Source organism: Hibiscus syriacus, unplaced genomic scaffold (genome assembly GCF_006381635.1).
Source record: "Hibiscus syriacus cultivar Baekdansim isolate YM2019G1 unplaced genomic scaffold, ASM638163v2 tig00111402_pilon, whole genome shotgun sequence".
NCBI lineage: Eukaryota > Viridiplantae > Streptophyta > Magnoliopsida > Malvales > Malvaceae > Hibiscus > Hibiscus syriacus.
Genome location: NW_024063082.1, coordinates 4,197,586 through 4,223,150, shown reverse-complemented (window position 1 = coordinate 4,223,150; position 25,565 = coordinate 4,197,586). Strand labels below are relative to the sequence as shown.

General features: G+C 35.3%; 1 protein-coding gene across 4 annotated transcripts; it reads left to right on the top strand.

Moving 5' to 3' along the window:
- The first annotated feature begins 5,121 nt into the window (after positions 1-5,121).
- On the top strand, positions 5,122-23,982 carry LOC120162233 (zinc finger CCCH domain-containing protein ZFN-like). 4 transcript variants are annotated; one of them, XM_039172403.1, is made up of 5 exons: positions 9,524-9,640; positions 10,139-10,429; positions 11,368-11,560; positions 21,221-21,357; positions 23,117-23,982. In XM_039172403.1, the coding sequence occupies exons 2-5, from the start codon at positions 10,226-10,228 to the stop codon at positions 23,396-23,398; spliced, it is 816 nt and encodes a 271-aa protein (XP_039028334.1). In that variant the 5' UTR covers positions 9,524-9,640; positions 10,139-10,225; the 3' UTR covers positions 23,399-23,982. The 4 variants fall into 4 exon arrangements, with proteins under 4 accessions (XP_039028337.1, XP_039028334.1, XP_039028335.1 ...); XM_039172406.1 differs by lacking the exons at positions 11,368-11,560; positions 21,221-21,357; positions 23,117-23,982 and adding exons at positions 5,122-5,279; positions 5,791-5,853 and having other exon boundaries at positions 9,521-9,640; XM_039172404.1 differs by lacking the exons at positions 9,524-9,640; positions 10,139-10,429; positions 11,368-11,560; positions 21,221-21,357 and adding an exon at positions 22,533-23,029 and having other exon boundaries at positions 23,117-23,556.
- Positions 23,983-25,565: the final 1,583 nt, after the last annotated feature.

The following is a 25,565-nucleotide window of genomic DNA, read 5'->3' as shown; positions in this document are numbered from 1 at the left end:
TATAATTGGGGGAGGGGATACGATAAGTGATTGATACATTTTTATTCAATTTAGTGACATGATTTTAATATAAAATAAGATATTAATGATTTAAATATCATAATTTTAAAAAAAAAAATTGAATCCAAATAATTAAAATAAAGATTTTCCCACCGTGGCATTTTCTATTTTCTTATAATTTTTTATTATAAATGATGATATTAGTCTTGAATTAGTCATCAGTTATTATTATTATTATTAGTTTTAATGCATTTGGTTTAATAAATATTCTTTTTTTTCGTATTAAAAATGATAGACGAATTTTATTATCTCTTATAGTACAAAATTCCTTTTATTTATTTATTTTAAGTTAAATTTGATGTCACATCTCCATATGATTTTTTTTAGTTATGTTGTTAACCTATCTTTGTTTTGGACTCTTAGACTAGATACTAACAGCTGCTCATAGTCACTAATGATATATCAGAATTTAATTATGATAATGTCAGTTTATCAATGAGCCATTGTGATAATGTCAGTTTATCAATGAGTCATTATTGTTATATACATTTTTTATCCTTCACCACTAATGATAATATTTTTTGTAATTACTATATTTCTAAGTTGTTGATTAGGATTTTTAAAATTTTCATTGTAAGATCATCTTTTATTCTTAAGTGATCAATTTATATACTTTAATAGTTTTTGGATAAATATTCAATTTATACATTTTTTAATATTTTTAAAAATAATTTAATATACTATATTAAAAACAAGTAAATAAAATTGAGATTATAGCATGTGGCGCTTGACATAGACTTAAAAATAAATTCACATAGCACTAACCAAGTTATCATAGTGGTTAAATCAATGGTTGTTAGTCTTAGAAGTTCCAAGTTCAAGCACTATAGACTATACAAAGTATTTGAGTATTAGAAAAGATACTACCACTTGTGAGCACCTTAGATTAATAAAAGAATGAACGAACATAAATAATCTCAATCTTGTTTATACTTTTTTTCTTGCCACTAACAATAAACCTTAAAATAAATTTTAAGTTGATTTTTTTTTAATTTGCAAAATTGTCAATTCTTGAATAAGCACTGGAATGAACAAGTGCCTATCACCTTATTTGAATCGGGTAAATCAGTCAATCCAGTATTAGGAAACTTGTAGACCGGTCTAAATTGGCAAATTTTGCAGCCAACTTGCCAAGAGATCCAGCTCATGAATAGGTGTGACCCATTTGTTGGAGGCCTAGAAACCGCAAAAACTTGAAAGCCCGTCAATTGCTTGGTAGCTTTATAGGACTGTTGTGAACCTACTTGTAAAGGGATTTGAAGTAGGTCTGACTGATTGTAAAAGCCCAATTGATTGCAGATTTAGATAGATAGTTAATATTAAAGGATGAACATGGGTCGGGTTTTCGGTCAATTCAACTTGAAAAATATACACTCTTCATCTTACTTGAACTCGATCCGTCTTTTTGAGACAAAACTTGAACCTGACCTGAAATAATATATTTAAAAAATAATTTACTTTTATTTAATAAAAGATAGGGATTTAATTGAAAATTAATATATACTGGGGTATTGTAATTATCCCTAAATATATAAGGTAACATTATTTTTTCGGGTTATATCAGGTCGGATATTTTTCACCATAAACTTGAAACCGAACATAACCTCTAAAAAACCCAATTTGACCCGACCTAAACCTATTTTTTTAAATCTTATCCAATAGGGTCGGGTTAAGTCAAAACTCATCGGGTTCGCGTCTTGTACCCATCCCTAATAATATCGATTCAAATAATATAATTAATTACATTACATGTCTTAAAATTATATATTTTTTATTTTAAACGGATCTTTAAATTATGACTAACATTTCAATTTCATCTAAACTATCGGTATATGCTAATCACATCCCATGTTAATAAATCATTAGGTCAAAAATAAAATTTAGGCTAAACTATGGTTGAAACTAATTACATAGTTGGATGAATTTAGGGATAAATTAAGATTCAAAAGTTTGAGAATCAAGTTAGAATAAGGATCATAGTTTAAGAATGAAATTATAATATTCTAAAGTTTGAGGAATAATTTAGAATGAGATTCACGATGATGAAATTAAAATACTTAAAAATTTGATAATCAATTTAGAATGGAAGTCAAGGTTTAAGGACACATGATATAATCACCTCTATGTTATAATATTTAAATTTTCAAAAAAATTTACATATAAAAAATAAATTTAATATTTAAATATTTGTAAATTTAAATAATTTTATAAATATTTGTAAATGTAAATAATTTTAAAAATATAAATATTCAATATACTATCTGATGATTTTAAATAAACTCAAGAATGTGGTAATGTAAATATTTATTTTAATATATAATAGGCATCATATGGTAGCATCTAAAATTTGGGAGTTATTTATTTATTTATTCAGTAGACAATAATAATTCATACGAATTATTGAGTCTAAAATTGTAATAAAAAATTAGTCACTAAAAAAAACCGCCCGGTTCCATCCATAATATTTAGTCAAAGTGGCGCTAAAAATCCTTCAACTCGCATTCATTTGATAACAGCAGTCGAACCAAAATTTAAATCACCAATAGAAATAGACTCGAATCAAATTACAAATTAGCAAAGCCATGACGTGGCGGAGGAGAGCAGAGAATGTGAATACGATGACGTACTTGCGCGTGTGAGGACAAAGCTCAGCACACAAAAGAAAGAAAGTTGGTGGGTTTCGGATGGTTGATTTTCCCCCCCGCTTTTTATTTTTTTGTGTGGAGAAGAGAAAACAACGCCCTTTCGATTCTATCAAAAAATTAAACGCGAAAGAAATAAAAAAATGGAAATTAAGAAAAATAATATATATATTTTTAGAAAAACAAAGACAGACTTTCCGTGAAGAAAAGCTATCTTTTTAGTATTTCTTTGATTTTGTTTTCTCTGGTTTCTGTTAGAAAGGAGGAGAGGGGGGGGGGGAGCGTTTGTGCCTAGGTGACAGCGCGGTTTTGTAACGGGGAATGAGAATTCCTACGTGGAGGTCGTGCTAACGTGACAGCCGGGTGATGGTGTTGGAAGGAAGATGACCGCTGAATGGAATTCTCATTCGATGCAGGAATTCCAATGTCTCGAACAGCAGCGCCGACGGTGACTGTGGCCGAGGGATCCTCGCTTTCACCATCGTTGAATCAAGGCCTCTCTCTGACTCTCTGCTCATTAATTTGCTCAGTTTTGATTATTATGATTATTATTTTATTTTTCTAATTATGCGAGACGCAAGTGAAATATAATTCATGTGTTTTTGTTGTTTATTTTTTCTCATGAATTTTCCTTTTGCTCATTTTGTGATGAAATCTTGTTTGATCATTGTTAACAATCAGTCCTTTTCTCGATTGAGTTTTAATTAAGATGTAAAATTTGAATTCTAATGATTAATCTAATTGCTTTTGAATTATTGTGGAAACGATGTAATTCTACGGTGATTGTGAATAAATTGTTGCAAATTTTGTTTCAGTGACCGGGAAGAATATGAGATTCCACGTTCTTAATTTATCAAGTAAAATTCAAGGTTGCATGACTTCAAATGAGTTTTACCATTTATTGTTACGATATTTTCCCTCAAATCATTACTTAATATTTTTTTTCATTTATTGATGTGTTACTTTTAGAAAAATTAAGTTCTATTCTTTTACTTCATATCTAATTTCTGTACGCAATTTCGGTGAATTTGATTGAAATATAATTTAGAAATAAAGCTGTTTAAGGAATATGTTCTTTGAATAAGAGGATGTATGCTTACATTGGTTGCCAATAATTATTTACTTCATATTTTCTGTTTTCCTTTTTGTGATTTCTTTGAAACTCCTGTCAAGTTTCAAGAGTAAATAGGAGATCTTTCTTTATAAGATATAAGTTGAAGTCGAGGATCAAATATAGCGAGGTTTCTCCTTGTTCACATGTATGTTCTATTTATAAGAAACTATAGTCATCATGTAGGAAAAAGGGCACAAAAGTTAAGAGTCACGATTCCCAACGAGCTTGATTGGATTTTGATAGATATTGGGGTGTAACCATGCTAAGGTGAGCTCAAGCAGTAAAAACCTCGAGCTTGTCTTGAAATCATTCGAAATACTCAAGCTCATTTTTTAGAATTTGAAGTCAAGTTCGAAAAGATATTCTTTTCAATACTAATTAAAAATAATATAAATCTATGTTAAAAACAAATCGTGGTTAGGCTCGTAAGCTATTCAAGCTAGGCGTTAGGATTTTCGAACTTGACACACTTAATTCTTATTTCTATAACAATGAAGTTGAATTCGAGTAGAACCGCATAGTTTCAGATGTCTTGTTTACACCCTATATAGGCATATAAGAGAAGAAAATATAATTTAGAAAATTTTGAGAAAACATATATTGTTGGATCTTTTTATTGAATGATAACTACTTTTTATGTGTGAAACAAAAAAAATTGTTTATAAAATTTTTAAAATATTCATTTTGGAACTTTTTTTAAGTTAATTTCTTTAACTACTATTTTTTTAGTAAATAATAAATCAACGTAAAATTAAATATATACTTTTTAAAGGATATATTGCTGCATTTATTTGTTTTCCAAACTTTCTGTAATGATCATAATTGATATTAATGATTTCTTTTGGTGCTGAGTGTTTGAAAGTGATAAATTTCTCTTTGGATCCTGTAAAGGAGCTGAAAAAAGATGTAAAGTTCTTTCTTTGAGGCCTTATAAAAAATAGAAATCAAAATCTTTTCCTCCAATAATTTTAGCCACTGAAGAGGCTTGCAAAAGGTCAATGGTTACATTGCGATTTCTTGTTGCTTCTTGCCAAATGTTTGTTAAAGAGATGTTCTCCACATTCCAATTATTTCAATTAAACTCTCAATCATTAGCACTTTGACACTTTCACCGTTAGAACATCGAGCGAGTCTGTTTTAAATTTGTGGGATAAATATTTGACATTTAAAGCTAATAGAAATTGATATTTAGAGTTGAATTTTACAGGAAATTTTTTGTATGGAATGGAAATTTTCAATACCTTTTGTAGTTCTTTACCCCTTTTTTTAATGTTTTTCTGAACCTATTATTTAATGTTATTGCAGATGTTATGTGACAAACGAACTTGAGATCCAGTGAAACGATGGAATCGAGTGCCTATCCTGAGCGTCCTGGAGAACCTGATTGTTCTTATTATATCAGGACAGGCCTTTGTAGATTTGGGGCATCATGTCATTTTAATCATCCTCCTAACCGTAAACTGGTATAAATCCATGGATTGTATAGACATTTCTTGTGAGTTCAGAGTCTTTTTTTTGGGTACAAAGCGCCTTAATTTGGGAATAGGGGACAGAGTTGCAGGTGATGATATTTTAACTCTATACCTACTAGATGCCGCCTCTTAGTGCTATTTGTATAACTAACTAAACAAGTCCTGTCCAGAGTTAATGCTTTTTGAGTGGGATATTTTGTATTATTGTCATTGGCATAATATTGGTAAGAAGTTGTAGACGTAAAACTTTTACACATGGATCTTTGCAACTAAATCATTCTAAAACATAAATCATTGTAGGAAGTTTATAGAGTATTAGATACTCTAGATTAGCATGATTTTGTATATGCATACGAACTACAGTTGCTGCTAAAAAAAGGAAGGGGGGGATTAATTATACTTCACCTTCTACAGTGATTTTATTTAACTTTGTACTACTCATTTGAGTTTTTAAATATCAATTGTCAGTTGAAATGTTTATTTAGATTATATCAAATTCCAGGCTATTGCTGCGGCAAGGATGAAAGGAGAGTTTCCAGAAAGAGTAGGACAACCTGAATGTCAGGCAAGTATTTGTTCCTTGGTTTCACATGTAACAATGCTGCTGCTTTTTCATGTGTGCTTTACGATATGCAATGTATGGTTAACATGAAGTATAATACTTTTTATGTATCTGAAAAAGGAAATTAATTTTATTAGTTGTAAATTGGTTTATTTAATCAAAATCGCGGCTCAAAAATTTTGATATAGAAGTGAATGCAGATTTTTCTCTACAAATTCAATATGCTGTTATTGGTGAATTCTTATGGATATCACCGTTGGATCCATTAGTTTTGCAGTGCATAATTTGTTCACATCTATATAGATAATTCACTAGAATTAAATGAGTAATCCTGCTACTTTTAATTTTGTTCATAATGAAACAAGGATTACTTCAGATTTAGGGACAAATCCTGCTGAATGTTGAATAGAGTGAGACTAATTTTAGGTTAAAGGAAAATTTATGGAAAATAATAGTATAACCAACATAGATTGTTGATGATAAAGATTGTATGTGGTTTCTTCCTCCCTTGTCTCTGCTTTTGCCTCAAAGGTTCTTGTTGTCAAAAGCGATTCATAAAGACAGATGGAATACTGACTTGATCCTAGTATAAGGAAATAAACAAATAAAGAAACTAAGAAAATAGAAATATGCTAATAAATTGGGTTGAGAAAAGGTTTACTTCTCTTCCAGTGGTTTGACTTAGCAGTCAAACTTTAGTCTGAACTATCAGCTTGACTAGGAGACTGACTTCTTCTAGTATTTGCTTTCTTCTTTTCCATTCTGCAAAGGCTGGATAGCACTGACTCCCGCTTTTACTGCATTGGAAGCTAAACTGTGATCTCGACAGAAGCGAATCTTTTGGTTTTACCGCATCGTGTCCAATTATAGGACTCTCCGGTTCTCATTTTTCATATATGTTCGGATCCAACATGTAACACCCAACCCGTATCCGACTCGAATACGAGTCCGAGATGTCACATTGACTTTTAAAAACAATATTCTTACAAAATATCCAAATATTTGAACTCTTTTTAAGAAAATATGATAATATATTGTTGAATCATATTTGTTATAATCAATTTAAGAAAATATACGTTTTATGAACAGTAAAATACGGTATGAATAGTAAACAATACCGTATGAACAATACCATAAACAGTGAAAAAATTTCGAATATAAATTATGCATCGATGCACTGCTACAGTAATTTTGTAAAAATATGTATAAATTCATAAAAATATAACCATTCATCGCTATGCAGTTACATTTACATAAATATGTTAAAAACATTATAAAACTCAATTAGAGCATAAATACTTAATTTATCGACTTTGTATACATGCCAACCATTATCATTCTTACAGAATACATAATATACATTTCTTTTCTGATATGATCTTTGGAAAGGAGAACTAACCTGTCTTGCATAACTCTTATCAATCTTCCTCTTCTCAGAACCTACGCGTGAAACAATCACACGCTAAGTCATAGACTTAGTGAGGCATATAAAACATATAATAAAAACCATAAAACATATAATAAAAACCATAAAACATTTCATATATCAAAATGTATACATGCACATATACCCTCATTATCATGATTTCTATCATTATCATATAACACATTTATCATATGATCTTGTACTTAACATTTATGTATATCATATAACACATATAATATCATATAATTCATGTAACATATTTCATATCACCAAAACATATATAAATCATATGTATTGTATTTGTTATTGTCTCTTTATTAGCCCATGTACATTTTTGAGAACTTAAGGTATTCGAGTACATTGAGGTTGTGCACAAATGTTGTCACCACAGCTCGTATAAATTCCCACTAGGGGCACTGAATATTTGTCCCGAAGGACCGCGTAGAAATGTCCCGAAGGATCACATATCACATTTGTCCCGAAGGACCACATATCACATTTGTCCCGAAGGACCACTCCTTAAGAACCATATAAATAATACAATGGACCAAAAAAGTGTACCGAAGTACCACATACATGTTCCACGGAATTACATATATGTCCCGAAGGACCACGTAGAATTGTCCCGAAGGACCGCATAGGCCCTCGACTCTTGGCATGCCAACTATACCTCTAGATCTCATGACACATAACATGGACATTATATTTTATAATTATCGCATATTCACATCAGTACATAGTTCACTTACACGTAGAACATTTTCATATGAATCATATTCACATGTCACATAGCTTATACCTTGTTCTTATGTCTTCTCATAGACATATATTCTTTCTCACATAATCACATAGGTTCATATCATATAACATGTATCATGTGCTGCATATTTATAGGCCACATATTTCATATCACTTTACATAGAATCACATAACTTGTTTCATATAGCTTATAGAATTTCTCCTTTGTTTATATACATATGTCATATATTGTTCACATATATTCATATATACTTTACATAACACATAAGATAACATATCATGCATATCGCATAGTTGATATCATATTTTTCATATATTCATGTACACATAAAGATCACATACATTTTAGAAATTACTCCTTACCATAATAACTCTGTCATTGGCTCATCGTAAGCCAATGTTTGATCAATAACTTAAGTACAATTAAATTGCACTCACCTTTGCCTTGCTTTGATTCGATCCTAATTCTTTGATTGTTCCAGAATTTGTTTAGGCTCAATATCTACATAAACATAATTTCAAGACGATTTTCAGAAGCCTAAACCTTATAACTTGGTATTAATAACTTAGGCTAATTTAATGAACCAAAATTCCATTTTTCCTTTAGGGGTGTATCGATGCACTATGGGTGCATCGATACACAAAATAGCTTCGAAATTTCCATACATCGATGCACCCCTTAATGCATCGATGCACCTTCAAATTTTGTCTTAGTGCATCGGTACACACTTATAGTGCATCGATGCACCTGCCAATTATAAACTGATTTTACTCGAAAATCCCATAACTCTTCATTAAAATTCTTCATGTTTTATTCCCTTTTCTATTCTTAACTCAAGTACATATACTTAAACTAATTTCTACTCATTCAATACACCTTTAACCTTAAAATTCCATCTTCCATATGGAAATCAATAATCATACTAAATTTTTAAGATGCTCTAAATCCAATTCTATCACTTCATATCTCTTAATTAAGTTGATGACAAGTCAAATTTAATTTCAAATTCAACTTATCAACTCTTTTCCAAAAATTCACTTAAAAACCCATTTTCTTTAATCTTTATAACTTATTCATCTTTTGATTTTAAGATAACTTAAGCTTAGTTATCATCTAATGATCAAAACTCAACCTTTAAATCAACAAATAATCAACTAATTCGAAAACTTACCTTTGCAAGCTTGGCTCTCTCTTCTCTCGTACATGAAGAAGAAGAAGAAGAAGAAGAAGAAGAAGTGGAGAGAATATCTCCTCATCCTTATCCCCACATGCCTATATATCATTTTCAAGTCAAATGACCATTTTGCCTTTTAATTCTTTTAATAATTACCAATAACCCTTCAGATATTATTTTCAAATAAATCATTGAACTTTTTAACTTTTCCACTTTAATCACCAAATTCTGAAATTTTACAATTTAGTCACTAACTCATAGTTTGGGATGTTACACAACAACTGACATTTTCCTCTTAACTGCTCTGCAGTACTACCTGAAAACGGGAACTTGCAGATTTGGAGCTACATGCAAGTTTCACCATCCTAGAGACAAAGCTGGGATAGCTGGGAGAGTTTCCTTAAATATTTAGGGCTACCCTCTTCGCCTGGTTTGGATTTTATTTTTTCCTTTTACTCCTTAAAAATACAATTTTACAATGATGCAAAATTATGTCAATTTCCATGTCCTTTTGGTTTCAGTTTTGTCTCTTTTTCATTTTAAACGAAAAAAATACAATTTTCTAATTGGATTAATTGAAAAAACCCCCCGGAAATTAATGCCATCCAGATTAGATCCAATATGAAAAATGCACATATACAGACAAGGATGATAAATTAAATTCTTTATCACTTGCTATTACTCAAAGAAAGGCTTTCCTCTTTTCATTTTTGAGTTACGAAATTGGTTTCAACTTTAAATATGAATTGTTATGTAAGTTTGGACCATTTTAGCCTAAAAAAATTGTTTGGTTGTTATGTAAGTTTGGACCTTGTTGGCAAGCTGTATTTCTTCAATGATAGGTTTCTAACATATAGTTTTTTGTGTGGTTATTGGTGATTTATAGTCTTAGTGTAACTTGCTTTCCTTTTCCTTTTCCTTCATACAGGACGAGACCGAGTGTGCTTATTATCTGAGAACTGGACAATGCAAGTTTGGGAGCACTTGTAAATTTCACCATCCTCAACCAACTAATATGATGGTTTCATTGAGTGGCTCTCCTATTTATCAAACTATTCCTTCTCCAGCCACTCCTGGTCAGCAGTCATATCCAGGAGGAATTACAAATTTGTCAAGAGCATCTTTCATTCCTAGCCCCCGTTGGCAAGGTCCAACAAGTTATGCACCCCTGATTTTACCCCAAGGGATGGTATCGGTTCCAGGCTGGAATGCTTATAGTGTAAGCTTTTTTTTAGCTTATTACTAATGCTTTGTTCATTAAGCATGCTCATTTAGTGTTTTCATGTGTTTGGACAACATTAGAGGTGACAAGTGAGGCAACTCATGAGAATTGTAATTGTCAGTAGGTGCTTTAAAATTTTCAAGGAAAAAGTATAACCCTTATTATCATGCTTATTAGTAGGTTTTATGGTTTAAAATAAAAAGGCATGTCAAACTATGGGTAACGCCTACCCAAATGTGAATTGGATTGGAATTTAACTCTTAATCCGAGTGATTTGATATTCTGGTTTCTCCATTTTTTGGTCTTAGTAAATAAACATGATGTGCAGATGTTTCTTTAAAATTATGTTCTTGATTGTTGAGTTAACTTTACAGTTCAGAAATGACAGCAAAATTGAATCAGAAAGTTTGTAGCTTAAGTTGATTAACTGCTGTTCCTACCAGAAACACTAGTCTATCTCCTTTTGAATACATTCAACTGTATGCCATAAACGTGGTCACACATGTATTTTCATTGACAACTGTTTATTGATCTGAGAAAAAGTAAACATGAACTGCAGCTGCTTCTTTGTATTTCTAATTGTTGAATTAATTGATAAGTTTGAAGTGAGCGTGAAATTATTTAACTTATTTGATAGCTGATTCTTTATTCAAAAACAACTGGCCTATCACCTTGTGAAATACATCAACTGTATTCTATAAACTAGAACCTGTCATGTATGTATTTCCGTTAAAAAATAAATGTCTTTTAGTAATGTTAGAGTTGTGGCTCTCTCTACAGCATTTGGTAATGTAATTTGAATTTTACTTTTACTAGCAAGCATCTGTGCAGCTAGTAACTTGTGATCTGTGAGAACTACTACCATTAATTATCCAAGAAAAGAAAAAGTACAAGGGAGACAAGTGCTACCATTCTAATTCTTTTCGTTTTTCCAGGGTCAACTGACATCAACATCTTCTTCAGAGAACTTGCAGCAGACAAATGTAAATCACCAAATCTACGGAGCCTCACGCCAGAGTGAATCAGCAACTTCAGGATCCCAAGCATCCTTTTCTCAATTACGCTCTGGTTCTGTCCCTGTAGGTGTTTATGCATTGCAGAGGGAAAATGTATTCCCTGAAAGACCTGGTGTAACCCCCTAGACCCGGCCTAAACGTTAGACCCAAACCCAAGCGGGCACATGTCCCATTCAGAGATTTCTTTATATTTAAAACACTTATATTACATTATTTATAATACAAAACAAGATATTAGTAATACAAATAAGTCCAAAACGATAGCAAATACATGTCACCAAACACAACTAAAAAACATATAGAGATATACGTTCGTACAAATTAAGTAGTTGATCTTCCCTGATGCCAAATCTGCTAGCTTACGGTCTTCTACTATCTGAAAAAGGTTAAAAACTACAGAATGAACTAAAAAGCTCAGTGTGCTCCATACAGTATATAATAAAAACATACGGATAAAATCTTTCAATGAAATCGGTTTATGCAACATGTTTTTAAAACATGAACACTACCCCCATCCGTTCACATCATAATTGTGTAGGTTCCCCAGAACCATACACCCAACCGCACATGCCATTTAGACCCTGAGCACAAAGCCGAGAAGTCTGCAGATAATCTTCCTTCAACAATACCCACCCAAATGACAATGAATGTATTCAAATGAAAACAATGATTAATCACTTAAAACATAACAAATATTTCATGCTTAAAAACCATATGCAGAAATACGAAAATCAGAATTCAAATCAATAATTCAGATATCAGATAAGCAGATCTCAGAAGTCGGTATGAAATACCTTAATTCAGAAATTATATCAGAATATACAGTAAATCAGATATCAAGTATTCGGTATTCAGATAAATCATTTAAATCAGTAATATAATACTGTTAGGAAACACACCTGTAACAGTCTGAGAAATCGGATAGGGAAGCCTACTACTGGATTTGTCGATTACGCTCTGCTGCAGCGCTAGATCCTACGAATTGGAAAAATCCTTATTGGAATTCTAATAAAAAAAAATAATCTTAATCTTTACTTAAATAATATACGGAAACCTACGGGTAGTTCTTGTAATACGCGGTTCGGACTGATCTGACGAACGGACAACACCGGACCTGACTGATCCTTGCTCAGGTAAAACACGAGTACCTTCATAAAATATCTTACTTAATCAATTTCTTAACCATATATCAAAATACTAAAATACTAAGCCTTTTTAGGTTCACAAGCTCGATTCGGGAATTTCGGGTCAGAATTTGGAAAAACGGACTTCGGAATCAAACTCAGGACGTCGAAAAACATAAAGTATGACCTTCCGAAATTTCGAATTCTCGGTCAAAATCAAAGTCAACGGGTTTGACTGACGATTTGGAGACTTTCGGGTTCGAATTTGGTGAAACAGACCCCAAAAACAGATTCGGGACGTCGAAAACTGTCAGGATAGGTGTTTTCGGAAAAGATTAACGATCGTTTAATAGCCGGTCAAAGCCGGTCAAAGTTCTGGTCAAAGGAGGTCAACAATCTGTTGAACATTTTACACAAATAGCACCCTTTTTCGAATTATTTACCAGAATAGCACCAAAACTGAATTATTTACCAGAATAGCACCAAAACCGAATTATTTACCAAAATAGCACCAGTCAACGGTCAACGGTCAACGGTCGGGTCGGGTCAACGGGTCGGGTCAACGGTCGGGTCGGGTCAACTATCGGGTCGGGTCGTGACCGGTCAAACCGGTCAAACCCTTAAGAAAACCGGTCAAACCGGTTTTTTTCAAACATTCACTCGCCCACCGGCGGCGCGTGTAGGCGCGTGGGACGTCTTCCGGGACTCTAAAAATTCCGGAAAAATTTCTAAAAATTATTTTCAGTGATTTCGAGATACTTACAAATATCGGTTCAAATTTTTGAACGGCGGAGAGCTCGATTTCATCAAATCGGAAACTTTGACCGCTTCACCTCCCCACGCGCCGCCGTCGACGGAGATCGAGGATGACACCGGCGAACTCGGAACGGCACAAGGAACACGATGGTGCGGGAGGTGTCGTAAACGGAGCAACGATCGGCGATGAATTTAGGATTTTCAAGGCGATTGAGCTAAAAAAAAAACGTCGATGCTTTGACTTGAAATTCACGACGTTTGGCAGCGTTTCGCTTCAATTAAATTGAGGGGATTGTTCCTGACTCGATAACGAACACGATGGTGCTTTCAAAACAACGATCGGAATTCAGACGGCGTCGGAATCGGGGTCGGAAGTTGAGGCAAGGAAATGGAAATTTGGGAGGAATTGGGTTCTGATTTTCAGAACCCAATTCACGCATAAATCATATATATAAACCAAATACCTAACTTTTTTGGGGTAAATTCAGGGCTTGGTCCCTGAATTTCCTTTAACTCTAAAACAAGCTTCAAGTTTTAAAATCTTTCAATTTAGTCCCCAAATTTTCACCAATTACACAATTAAATCTTCAAATCCCAAATTAATATTATTTGAAATTTTCGGGTTGTTACAATTCTCCCCCTCTACAAGAAATTTCGTCCTCGAAATTTACCTTATGAAAACAGATGAGGAAATTGAACCTCCATTGACTCCAATGTCTCCCAAGTAGCTTCTGAGGGGCTACGTTTACTCCATAGAACTTTGACCATTGGAATACGCCTATTCCGAAGAACTCGCTCATCCCTCTCTAAAACATGAACAGGCTCCTCCTCATATGACAAATCAGGTCTCAGCTCTACCTCATCAACCTGAATGATGTGATCTGGATCTGGACGGTATCGCCTTAACATAGACACATGAAAAACATCATGAATACGACTGAGCTGGGGAGGCAACTCAAGCTGATAAGCAACAGGTCCAACTTTCTTCAGAATACAATACGGCCCAATAAATCTCGGACTCAATTTACCCTTACGTCCAAATCTCAATACCTTCTTCCATGGAGATACCTTGAGAAAAACCTGATCTCCAACCTCAAACTCGATATCCTTACGTCGCTTATCTGCGTATGACTTCTGCCTATCAAATGCCTCTCTTAATCGATCACGGATCAGTCTGACAGTATCTTCAGTCTCTCGAACCAAGTCTGGACCCAGAGTATTCCTATCATGCAATTCAGTCCAACATATAGGAGTACGACATCTACGTCCATACAGAGCCTCATACGGTGCCATGCGAATACTCGCCTGATAACTATTATTGTAAGCGAACTCAGCTAATGGCAAGAAATCTTCCCAGCTACCACGAAAATCAATCACACAACCACGTAACATATCCTCCAACACCTGAATCAATCGCTCAGACTGTCCATCGGTTTGAGGATGAAAAGCTGTACTGAAATTCAAACGAGTACCCAGAGCCTCGTGCAAAGCTTTCCAGAACCTGGAAGTGAATCTCGGATCTCGATCAGATATGATAGACAACGGGACACCATGAAGTCTAACGATCTCAGAAATGTACAACTTAGCCAGTTTATCCAGAGAATAATTAACCCGAATAGGGATAAAGTGCGCTGACTTGGTGAGTCGATCAACAATCACCCATATAGAATCCTTTTTGGAAGGAGTTAGAGGAAGACCAATAACGAAGTCCATCGTAATACGCTCCCATTTCCACTCAGGAATCTTAATTGACTGTAACAATCCAGATGGATGCTGATGCTCTGCCTTAACCTGCTGACAAGTCAAACACCTCGCCACAAAATCTGAAATATTTTTCTTCATACCAGTCCAAAAGTAGCGCTCTTTGAGATTATTGTACATTTTGTCCCCGCCAGGATGCATAGCATATGGACTACTATGAGCTTCCTGAAGAATAACCCGTCTCAACTCATCATCTTTAGGGACGCAATGACGACCGTGAAAACACAAAATACCATCCTGATCCAAAGTATACTCCGAACTCGATCCCTGCTTAACTTGTTCAATAATGGGAAACAACGAGCTGTCAAGGAGTTGTTTGGCCTTAATCTCCTCGGCCAAAGTAGGTTTAACCTGTAACTCTGCTAACATGCTATTATCATCAAATAAGCTCAAGTTAGCAAATAAGGCTCTGAGATCTGATATCGCCTTACGGCTCAAGGCGTCTGCCACTACATTAGCCTTCCCTGGATGATATTCTATCTCGAAATCATAATCCTTTAAAAGCTCCAACCAGCGATGCTGTCTCAAATTCAATTCTTTCTGAGTAAGCAGATACTTCAGACTCTTATGATCAGTATATATAACATTTTTCTCCGTAGAGGTAGTGTCTCCAGATCTTTAAAGCGAAAACCACAGCAGCTAATTCCAGATCGTGAGTAGGATAGTTACGCTCATGCGGCCTTAACTGACGTGATGCATAAGCGACAACCTTCCTATCTTGCATCAAAACACATCCTAATCCAGAATGAGAAGCATCACTGTAGACAGAAAAATCCTTCCCAGATTCAGGCTGAATCAACACTGGGGCTTGAGTTAGAACAGTCTTCAATTTCTCAAAGCTAGCTTGTTGGTCCTCAAACCAGACAAATGGAACATCTTTCCTTAATAGTTTCGTCAGAGGAGCTGCAATAAGGGAGAACCCCTCAACGAAACGACGGTAGTAACCAGCTAACCCCAAGAAACTACGGATCTCAGAGACGTTCCTAGGTTGCTTCCAGTTCAGAATAGCCTCCACTTTGCTCGGATCCACCTGAATGCCATCAGCAGAGACAATATGTCCAAGAAAAGTCACTTCGCTGAGCCAGAATTCACACTTGCTCAACTTAGCGTATAGTTTATTCTCCCTTAGAGTTTGAAGAACAATCCTTAAATGCTCCTCATGTTCTGCTTCACTTCTAGAATACACCAGTATGTCATCAATGAATACAACTACAAACTGGTCCAAATAAGGTCGAAACACCCTATGCATCAAATCCATAAAGGCAGCAGGGGCGTTAGTTAACCCGAAGGACATCACCAAAAACTCATAGTGCCCATACCGAGTACGGAAAGCAGTCTTCGGAATATCCACATCTTTCACTTTGAGTTGGTAATAACCAGATCTCAAGTCTATCTTTGAAAAGATAGAAGCCCCTCGGAATTGGTCAAAAAGATCATCGATTCTGGCCAGAGGATATTTGTTTTTAACCGTGAGCTTGTTCAGTTTTCTATAATCAATACAGAGTCTCAATGTCCCATCTTTCTTCTTAACAAAGAGAACTGGGGCTCCCCACGGTGATACACTGGGTCGGATAAATCCCCTGTCCAACAACTCCTGGAGTTGGACTTTCAGTTCCTTAAGCTCCTTTGGGGCCATACGATAAGGATCCATTGAAACCGGGTTGAAACCAGAATAGACTTCAATCTCAAACTCGACTTCTCTATCTGGAGGTAATCCAGGCAACTCCTCGGGAAAAACATCGGAAAATTCCTTGACAATTCGGATGCCTTCAATATCTGATTGAGATCTCCTAGTGTCCAGAATATAAGCAAGAAACGCCTCGGAACCCTTCCTGATCATCTTCTCCGCTACCAAGGAAGACACAACATTCGTCAGAAATCCACGTCGTTCCCCGATCATTACAATCTTTCGATTATCTGGGGTCTTCAGAACAACTCTCTTAGTCTCAAAATCAATATTTACTTGATGTTTGTTCAACCAATCTACGCCGAGAATCAAATCGAACTCTTCAAAGGGTAACTCCATCAGGTTAGCCAGAAAAATCTCCCCGTTGATCTCTACAGGGCACTTTCTAAAAATACGATGCAACACGATGGATTTGCCTAAGGGACTTTGAACTATCACTGAATGCTCAGTATACTCAACAGGAATATTTAGACCCTCAGAAACGGAATGCGATACATAGGAATTTGTAGAGCCACTATCAAACAATGCAAAGTATGGAACTGAATGAATAGTAACAGTACCTGCAGTCACATTAGGCCCATCACGATCTTGTCGAAGTCTGGCAGTATAAACCAATGCAGGTTGTCTGGCCTCAGATCTGACTGGACCCCTATTTTGAGATGCTCGGCCTCTATTAGCCGATCCAGGTGCTCTCTCCTGAGTATGACCACCTACAGGAGTCTGAACAGTACTCTGAGATCGAGCGGGAGTACGAGCTGGTGTCTGAACTGTAGAAACTGGCACTGGACAATCCCTTATAATATGGTCACCAGAACCACATCTAAAACAGGTGCCAAATTTTCTTCTGCATTCCCCAAGATGATGTTTCCCACAGTAATCACATGTCTGCAAAGGTTGCAACCCAGAAGATCCACCATGTCTAGTAGACTGAAAAGTTGAAGCACCAGATGCAACAGGTCTGACACTCGCACCACCTCTATGAAAGAAATCACCCCTGCCTCTCTTCCTAGGATGTGCAGAAGAATTAACAAAACCAGAAGGCCTCCTGAATCGATTCTGGGCTCGATCAGTATCTCTCTTGTGCTCCATACCCAATAGCTCTATTTCTTCAGCAGTCTTGGCTATCTCGACCAAGGCGTCAAAATTCCTCTCCCGATGGGTAGCAACTCGACTCCTGATCTCATACCTGAGTCCATTCTCAAACCTCAAGCATCGATCTGCCTCAGTGTTAACAAGTCCAGGGGCATAACGACTCAATCGGATGAACTCAACCTCGTAGTCCATAACAGTCATATTACCCTGCTCCAGATTCTGAAACTCCTGGCGTCGTTCCTGTAGATATCTCTCTCCGACGTAACGACTCCGGAAACGTTCTTTGAAAAGATCCCATGTTAACTGGTTTCTTGGAATACTACCAGAAATGGATTGCCACCATCTGAAGCTTTCTTTCTTTAACATAGTTAGGGCCCCCTTCAACTTCTGCTCAGGTCTGAGGTCCATCTCATCCATAATCCTCTCTGTGTCCTCCAGCCAATACTCAGCGTCTGTCGGAGGTCCACCAGTAATACCCTCGAATGGAATTACACCAGCAGCGACCAAAGAATTTGAAATCTCCACTGCAGTCATGTTACTAGGGGCTCTAGCAGCTCTCTGAAACATGCGGAAGATAGCTCTATTAATGGCGTCTTCATTCATCTCAGAATCCTCATTTTCAGTGACAGGAGGGTCTCTCACAGGAGTAAACTGATCATCTTGAGAAAGAGTCGGATCTACTTGTGGAACAGGAGAATCAAGTGGTGACAATGGATCGTCTATCGTAACAGAAGGTCGAGCGACTCGCCCTCTACCACGTCCACGTCCTGCCCTACGACCTCTAGCAGCATTCATTATTGGATCTATAAGGCTCTACAGAAAGAATTCGAAACATATGTCAGATTAGCATCAGGGATCTCGAGAAAACTTTAAATTATAAAATATGGTGACACGTTTTTTTTTTTTTTTCAAAATTTAGGACCCATATACAGTCCGAGTATTTAAAACCGAAAGCTCTGATACCACCAAATGTAACCCCCTAGACCCGGCCTAAACGTTAGACCCAAACCTAAGCGGGCACATGTCCCATTCAGAGATTTCTTTATATTTAAAACACTTATATTACATTATTTATAATACAAAACAAGATATTAGTAATACAAATAAGTCCAAAACGATAGCAAATACATGTCACCAAACACAACTGAAAAACATATAGAGATATACGTTCGTACAAATTAAGTAGTTGATCTTCCCTGATGCCAAATCTGCTAGCTTACGGTCTTCTACTATCTGAAAAAGGTTAAAAACTACAGAATGAACTAAAAAGCTCAGTGTGCTCCATACAGTATATAATAAAAACATACGGATAAAATCTTTCAATGAAATCGGTTTATGCAACATGTTTTTAAAACATGAACACTACCCCCATCCGTTCACATCATAATTGTGTAGGTTCCCCAGAACCATACACCCAACCGCACATGCCATTTAGACCCTGAGCACAAAGCCGAGAAGTCTGCAGATAATCTTCCTTCAACAATACCCACCCAAATGACAATGAATGTATTCAAATGAAAACAATGATTAATCACTTAAAACATAACAAATATTTCATGCTTAAAAACCATATGCAGAAATACGAAAATCAGAATTCAAATCAATAATTCAGATATCAGATAAGCAGATCTCAGAAGTCGGTATGAAATACCTTAATTCAGAAATTATATCAGAATATATAGTAAATCAGATATCAAGTATTCGGTATTCAGATAAATCATTTAAATCAGTAATATAATACTGTTAGGAAACACACCTGTAACAGTCTGAGAAATCGGATAGGGAAGCCTACTACTGGATTTGTCGATTACGCTCTGCTGCAGCGCTAGATCCTACGAATTGGAAAAATCCTTATTGGAATTCTAATAAAAAAATAATCTTAATCTTTACTTAAATAATATACGGAAACCTACGGGTAGTTCTTGTAATACGCGGTTCGGACTGATCTGACGAACGGACAACACCGGACCTGACTGATCCTTGCTCAGGTGAAACACGAGTACCTTCATAAAATATCTTACTTAATCAATTTCTTAACCATATATCAAAATACTAAAATACTAAGCCTTTTTAGGTTCACAAGCTCGATTCGGGAATTTCGGGTCAGAATTTGGCAAAACGGACTTCGGAATCAAACTCAGGACGTCGAAAAACATAAAGTATGACCTTCCGAAATTTCGAATTCTCGGTCAAAATCAAAGTCAACGGGTTTGACTGACGATTTGGAGACTTCCAGGTTCGAATTTGGTGAAACAGACCCCAAAAACAGATTCGGGACGTCGAAAACTGTCAGGATAGGTGTTTTCGGAAAAGATTAACGATCGTTTAATAGCCGGTCAAAGTTCTGGTCAAAGGAGGTCAACAATCTGTTGAACATTTTACACAAATAGCACCCTTTTTCGAATTATTTACCAGAATAGCACCAAAACTGAATTATTTACCAGAATAGCACCAAAACCGAATTATTTACCAAAATAGCACCAGTCAACGGTCAACGGTCGGGTCGGGTCAACGGGTCGGGTCAACGGTCGGGTCGGGTCAACTATCGGGTCGGGTCGTGACCGGTCAAACCGGTCAAACCCTTAAGAAAACCGGTCAAACCGGTTTTTTTCAAACATTCACTCGCCCACCGGCGGCGCGTGTAGGCGCGTGGGACGTCTTCCGGGACTCTAAAAATTCCGGAAAAATTTCTAAAAATTATTTTCAGTGATTTCGAGATACTTACAAAGATCGGTTCAAATTTTTGAACGGCGGAGAGCTCGATTTCATCAAATCGGAAACTTTGACCGCTTCACCTCCCCACGCGCCGCCGTCGACGGAGATCGAGGATGACACCGGCGAACTCGGAACGGCACAAGGAACACGATGGTGCGGGAGGTGTCGTAAACGGAGCAACGATCGGCGATGAATTTAGGATTTTCAAGGCGATTGAGCTAAAAAAAAACGTCGATGCTTTGACTTGAAATTCACGACGTTTGGCAGCGTTTCGCTTCAATTAAATTGAGGGGATTGTTCCTGACTCGATAACGAACACGATGGTGCTTTCAAAACAACGATCGGAATTCAGACGGCGTCGGAATCGGGGTCGGAAGTTGAGGCAAGGAAATGGAAATTTGGGAGGAATTGGGTTCTGATTTTCAGAACCCAATTCACGCATAAATCATATATATAAACCAAATACCTAACTTTTTTTGGGTAAATTCAGGGCTTGGTCCCTGAATTTCCTTTAACTCTAAAACAAGCTTCAAGTTTTAAAATCTTTCAATTTAGTCCCCAAATTTTCACCAATTACACAATTAAATCTTCAAATCCCAAATTAATATTATTTGAAATTTTCGGGTTGTTACACCTGGCCAGCTCGAGTGCCAATTTTACATGAAGACTGGAGATTGTAAATTTGGTGCTGTTTGTAGGTTTCATCACCCAAGAGAAAGAGTTCTTCCTGATCCTGATTGTGTGTTGAGTCCCATAGGCCTTCCTTTACGTCCAGTGAGTTATGTTTTCATTGGTATTATGTTTTCAAGTTTTTTTTCTGAATCTTATTGTGTTCAAATAATTACGGCTGTTTATTAAAAACCTAGTATGCATGCTACCTAAAAATGCCATTCCCCCATCTATAATCTTACTTGACCTTTTCTTTTAAAAACTTGGTTTCCTGATTGTTTTAATTGCATTCCTAGCTAACGATTCTCTTATGTTAAAAAATTGATGTTGCTTTGATACACCTGCTGGCAATTGGTCATTTTACGGCTGCCATGCAGAACTTTAAATTATATTAGAGGGAATTGGCATAAAATAGATTTTTTTTCTTTTTTGCTTGGCATAATTGATGTTACTTCAATGTAAAGATAATCTCTCTAATTTCCTTTCTTCTACCTTTTACCTGTATTTCTCCTCTCTGTCTATGTTTCTGCCCCTCCAGCCAGCATCAGATTAATAATTTGAACAATGTGAAAATTTTTCAAGAGGCTTTTCGATATATCCAACTATTAGTTCTCTCCTGGGAAAAAACCAGTTCATAACTTTGTGGTAATCAGAATACCGGCAATAGCTTAAAGTTGACATAATAGATGATTCAGTACAAAGTTTCTTTGTGTTGATAGAATAATGGAACCAGTAAAGTTTTTTTATTTGCACTAACTGGGGTTTACTCCAACTGTAAACTGTGTACCAAAAAGAAAAGATGAACTGTAAGTTTTATCAGAGGATACTCTTAAAGCCTGTACATGAACTTCATTGCTTTGACGGAACAGATCAACATCTAGAATACAAAATCCAGGTTTATTTTGTACTCTTAAAGCCTGTACATGAACTTCATTGCTTTGACGGAACAGATCAACATCTATAATACAAAATCCAGGTTTATTTTGTAAAACACATTTAGAATATTACAATGGTATAGATTAGTTATACAACACATTTAGAATATTACAATGGTATAGATTAGTTATACAGCACATTTAGAATATTACAATAGTATAGATTAGTTATAAAACATATTTAGAATATTAAACTAGTATAAATTTATTTTATAAAACACATTTAGAATATATATTACTGCTATAGTTCTTTATTCATTTTATAAAATACAAAATTCCAGATTTATTTTTCTGAACTGTTTAAACAAGATCAAGTCATGAAACTGAAATCTAGTTTCTTAAATTTCAATTTTGTATACTTTTTCGTCATATGGTATCCATGTATCCATTTTCAGCTTTCAGACTCTTCATAGCCTACTCTACTAGTCTGAAATTATTGATGAAAGGAGTCAACCTTGGATCAAATCTAAACCAGAACCCGTACTGAAGGTCGTGTAACATAGGTTACGAGGTTATTATCCAAATTAACTTCCTAATTTCATAGTAATTACTGTGCCTTTGTTTTGTTATGGCAGAGACTAGAGAGCCTTATCGTGGCATTTTGTTTTGAAGCTGTAATGCTGTACAGTTTCATCTTCAATTGTAGAATGTTACTATTTTGATTTCTCTTACTTTCGTTTTTACTTAACAAGCTTATAATTTTTGCTTATCCGTTATCCATCTTGCACATGTTCTTTCTTGTTTGAGGGTGGCTTTGCTTCTCGTCATTTTGTCTTCCATGCAATATTACCATTGATTTTATGGGGCATTTGGTTGGTTTGCAAGAAGATGTTCGCTACTATGTGCGGGCATTCACTGTTGCTAGTTTTATTCTTTTGTCGCTTGATATTGTTTACAATTTTGATATTTCTACTTCTGCATTTCAACAGAGTGAACCACTATGCATATTTTATTCTCGATATGGGATTTGCAAGTTTGGTCCAAGTTGCAAGTTTAACCATCCTATGGGAGTTTTCACATACAATTACTCGGCATCATCTCCATCTGATGCCCCGGTTCGTAATTTCCTGGGGTCAACTTCAGGAACTACTGGGTTAAACCTGTCACCAGAGGGGATTGTTGAAGCAGTTTCTACAAAGCCCGGGCGACTTTCACTGTCAGAAAATAGACAGTTGTCTCCCAGTGATGATAATATTGACACAGAGGGATAAAAGCTGCAACAAGATATGGGCTGATTACATTTGACGATATTTTTGGTGGATGAGGAAGAGTAATCTGTAAATTCATTTCCCATTGTTGGATATGTGCAAAGTTCATATCAAGTTGATTTTGTTCTCTGAAAAATATGCAATTCAGTCAACAGTTGCATTTTCTGAATTTCATAATGCTGCATTGTATAAATCTGAAAATTATGTAACATTTGGTAAACGAATGTGAACAATTCAGCCGTCCCCAAGCTCGTATTCCTTTCTGATTTTGGTGTTATGTTTCTTTCACATTATGTCGTACGAGGCATTTTCTTCCTTTTGAGTGCAGTTTTTAACCCTCTGCCTAGTTTTCTTCTGAGTCTTTATGGCTTGAGATTCCATTGTTTCTTCTTCTTGGACCTCAAATACGCAGGCAGTTTCTAATAACAACCTTGTTTCTTGAGGTAATAATTACTATCTGCCCTAATATCAATCAATCTGTGAGTGATTCTCTAAGTTGTTTTTTGCACTGAGACGTATTTTATTCCTGATTGTATGTTAGAAATTGTGGTGCGAATTGTAAATGGGTACACATTCAACTCTCCAGCCAAAAGAAGTGGAAAAGCATTGTTCTATATTGTTGCCGCATCATTTCCTCGAAGTCTCTGAAGCTCCTGGAGATCTCACTGCATGATAAATTGCTCAACGAAGATGAGCTTGTAAGTCACTCCTACAGAATCTCATGTTTTGCGGGGTTAGTTCATATTTACCAAGTATCATACTCTTTGTCTTTGCAAGAGGCTTTTGAAGACGATAGTGAATCCTCAGAATATTGCCAATAAATGATTTAAGATTTCTTATAAATATCCTTGCCAAAATCGTATCAGGTAAAATTTCAATCATGGAAAGCTGCGTTTCTATTTATTTTCCTATTTTAATGAGAAAATTAGTTATGTAACATGGGAATTTCTTTAGTTTAAGATGTAAGAAGGTTTATGTAAGAAGGTTTTTGGCCTTTGTTTTGGGACCTTGCATTTCGTGCATATATATATGTTGATTGGCGAACAAGTTTACTTGTTGTTTGCTCCGTCTTTCCTTGCAACTCTGGTTTTTTGGTTTGAAAATATAGATATTGTTACTGGATACCTACCGAGGGCTGATACTTTCGCATAAAATGACTTTTGAAGAACACTTTTCGGTCTTTATTTTTTTGAAGAATAATTTGGTCAATGAAAATGAACTTCAGGTCAGTGGAAAGTAAAACCCATCTTTTTGGAAATTGACATGTGCTTTCCAGAAGCACAAGTTTTCATTAAAGCTAAAGCAAGTAAAAAGAAAGCACAAGTTTCCAGAACTTATTTAGATTTGTGCTTTGTTGCAGTTTGTTACACCGGCACATACATATATTTTTTCCCGGAAGTACTATTTCGAAAATGTCACCAAACCATTTTAAGGAATTTTGAAACCCACCCCAGAAACGTCCTTTCGGAGAGAGCAATCTAAGTGATAAGATAATAAAAGATGGGATTCTAGCACCTTTTCAATTCGACCATATTCTAATGAATATTTCTATGATAAAAGAGTTTAACATCCACCGATCAGTATTAGTTGACACGGAACGATCTATACTGACTGATGTTAAAATTGAAACGACATCATGCAGATATATACAGTCTTCTATTTAAATATCAGTCTTAAAAAATTATTTCTTAAATTGATACTCATTCATGATCAATTTTTATAATATCATCCTTTTCTAACAAGTAAATTGAAGGTTTGTTTTGTTATTCGCATCTTTTAAAAGGTGTTTTATTGAATGCGATTTTATCCTACATGGTAATCCAGTCTAGGGATGATTAATGAGTTGAGCAGCTTATAAGTAGTTCGAACTCGACTCGGTCAAAGCTCGATAAAAACTCGACTTGATACCTTAACGAGTTAATTCAAGTAAAGTACAACTCGACTCGATAAGTTTGCGAGCAACTCGTTAATTTTTTATATAATTTTTCAATAGTTATCTTAAAAAAGTATTTCATTCAAAAAAATATTAATTTACTAATAGATAATAAAAAGGATGATGAATTGCTAATATATTAATTTTCTAATAAACAACAAAAAAATACAAAATTATTAATTAGTATTTTACAACAACAAAAAATATAAAATTATTATTTTAATGTATTTGTGGATT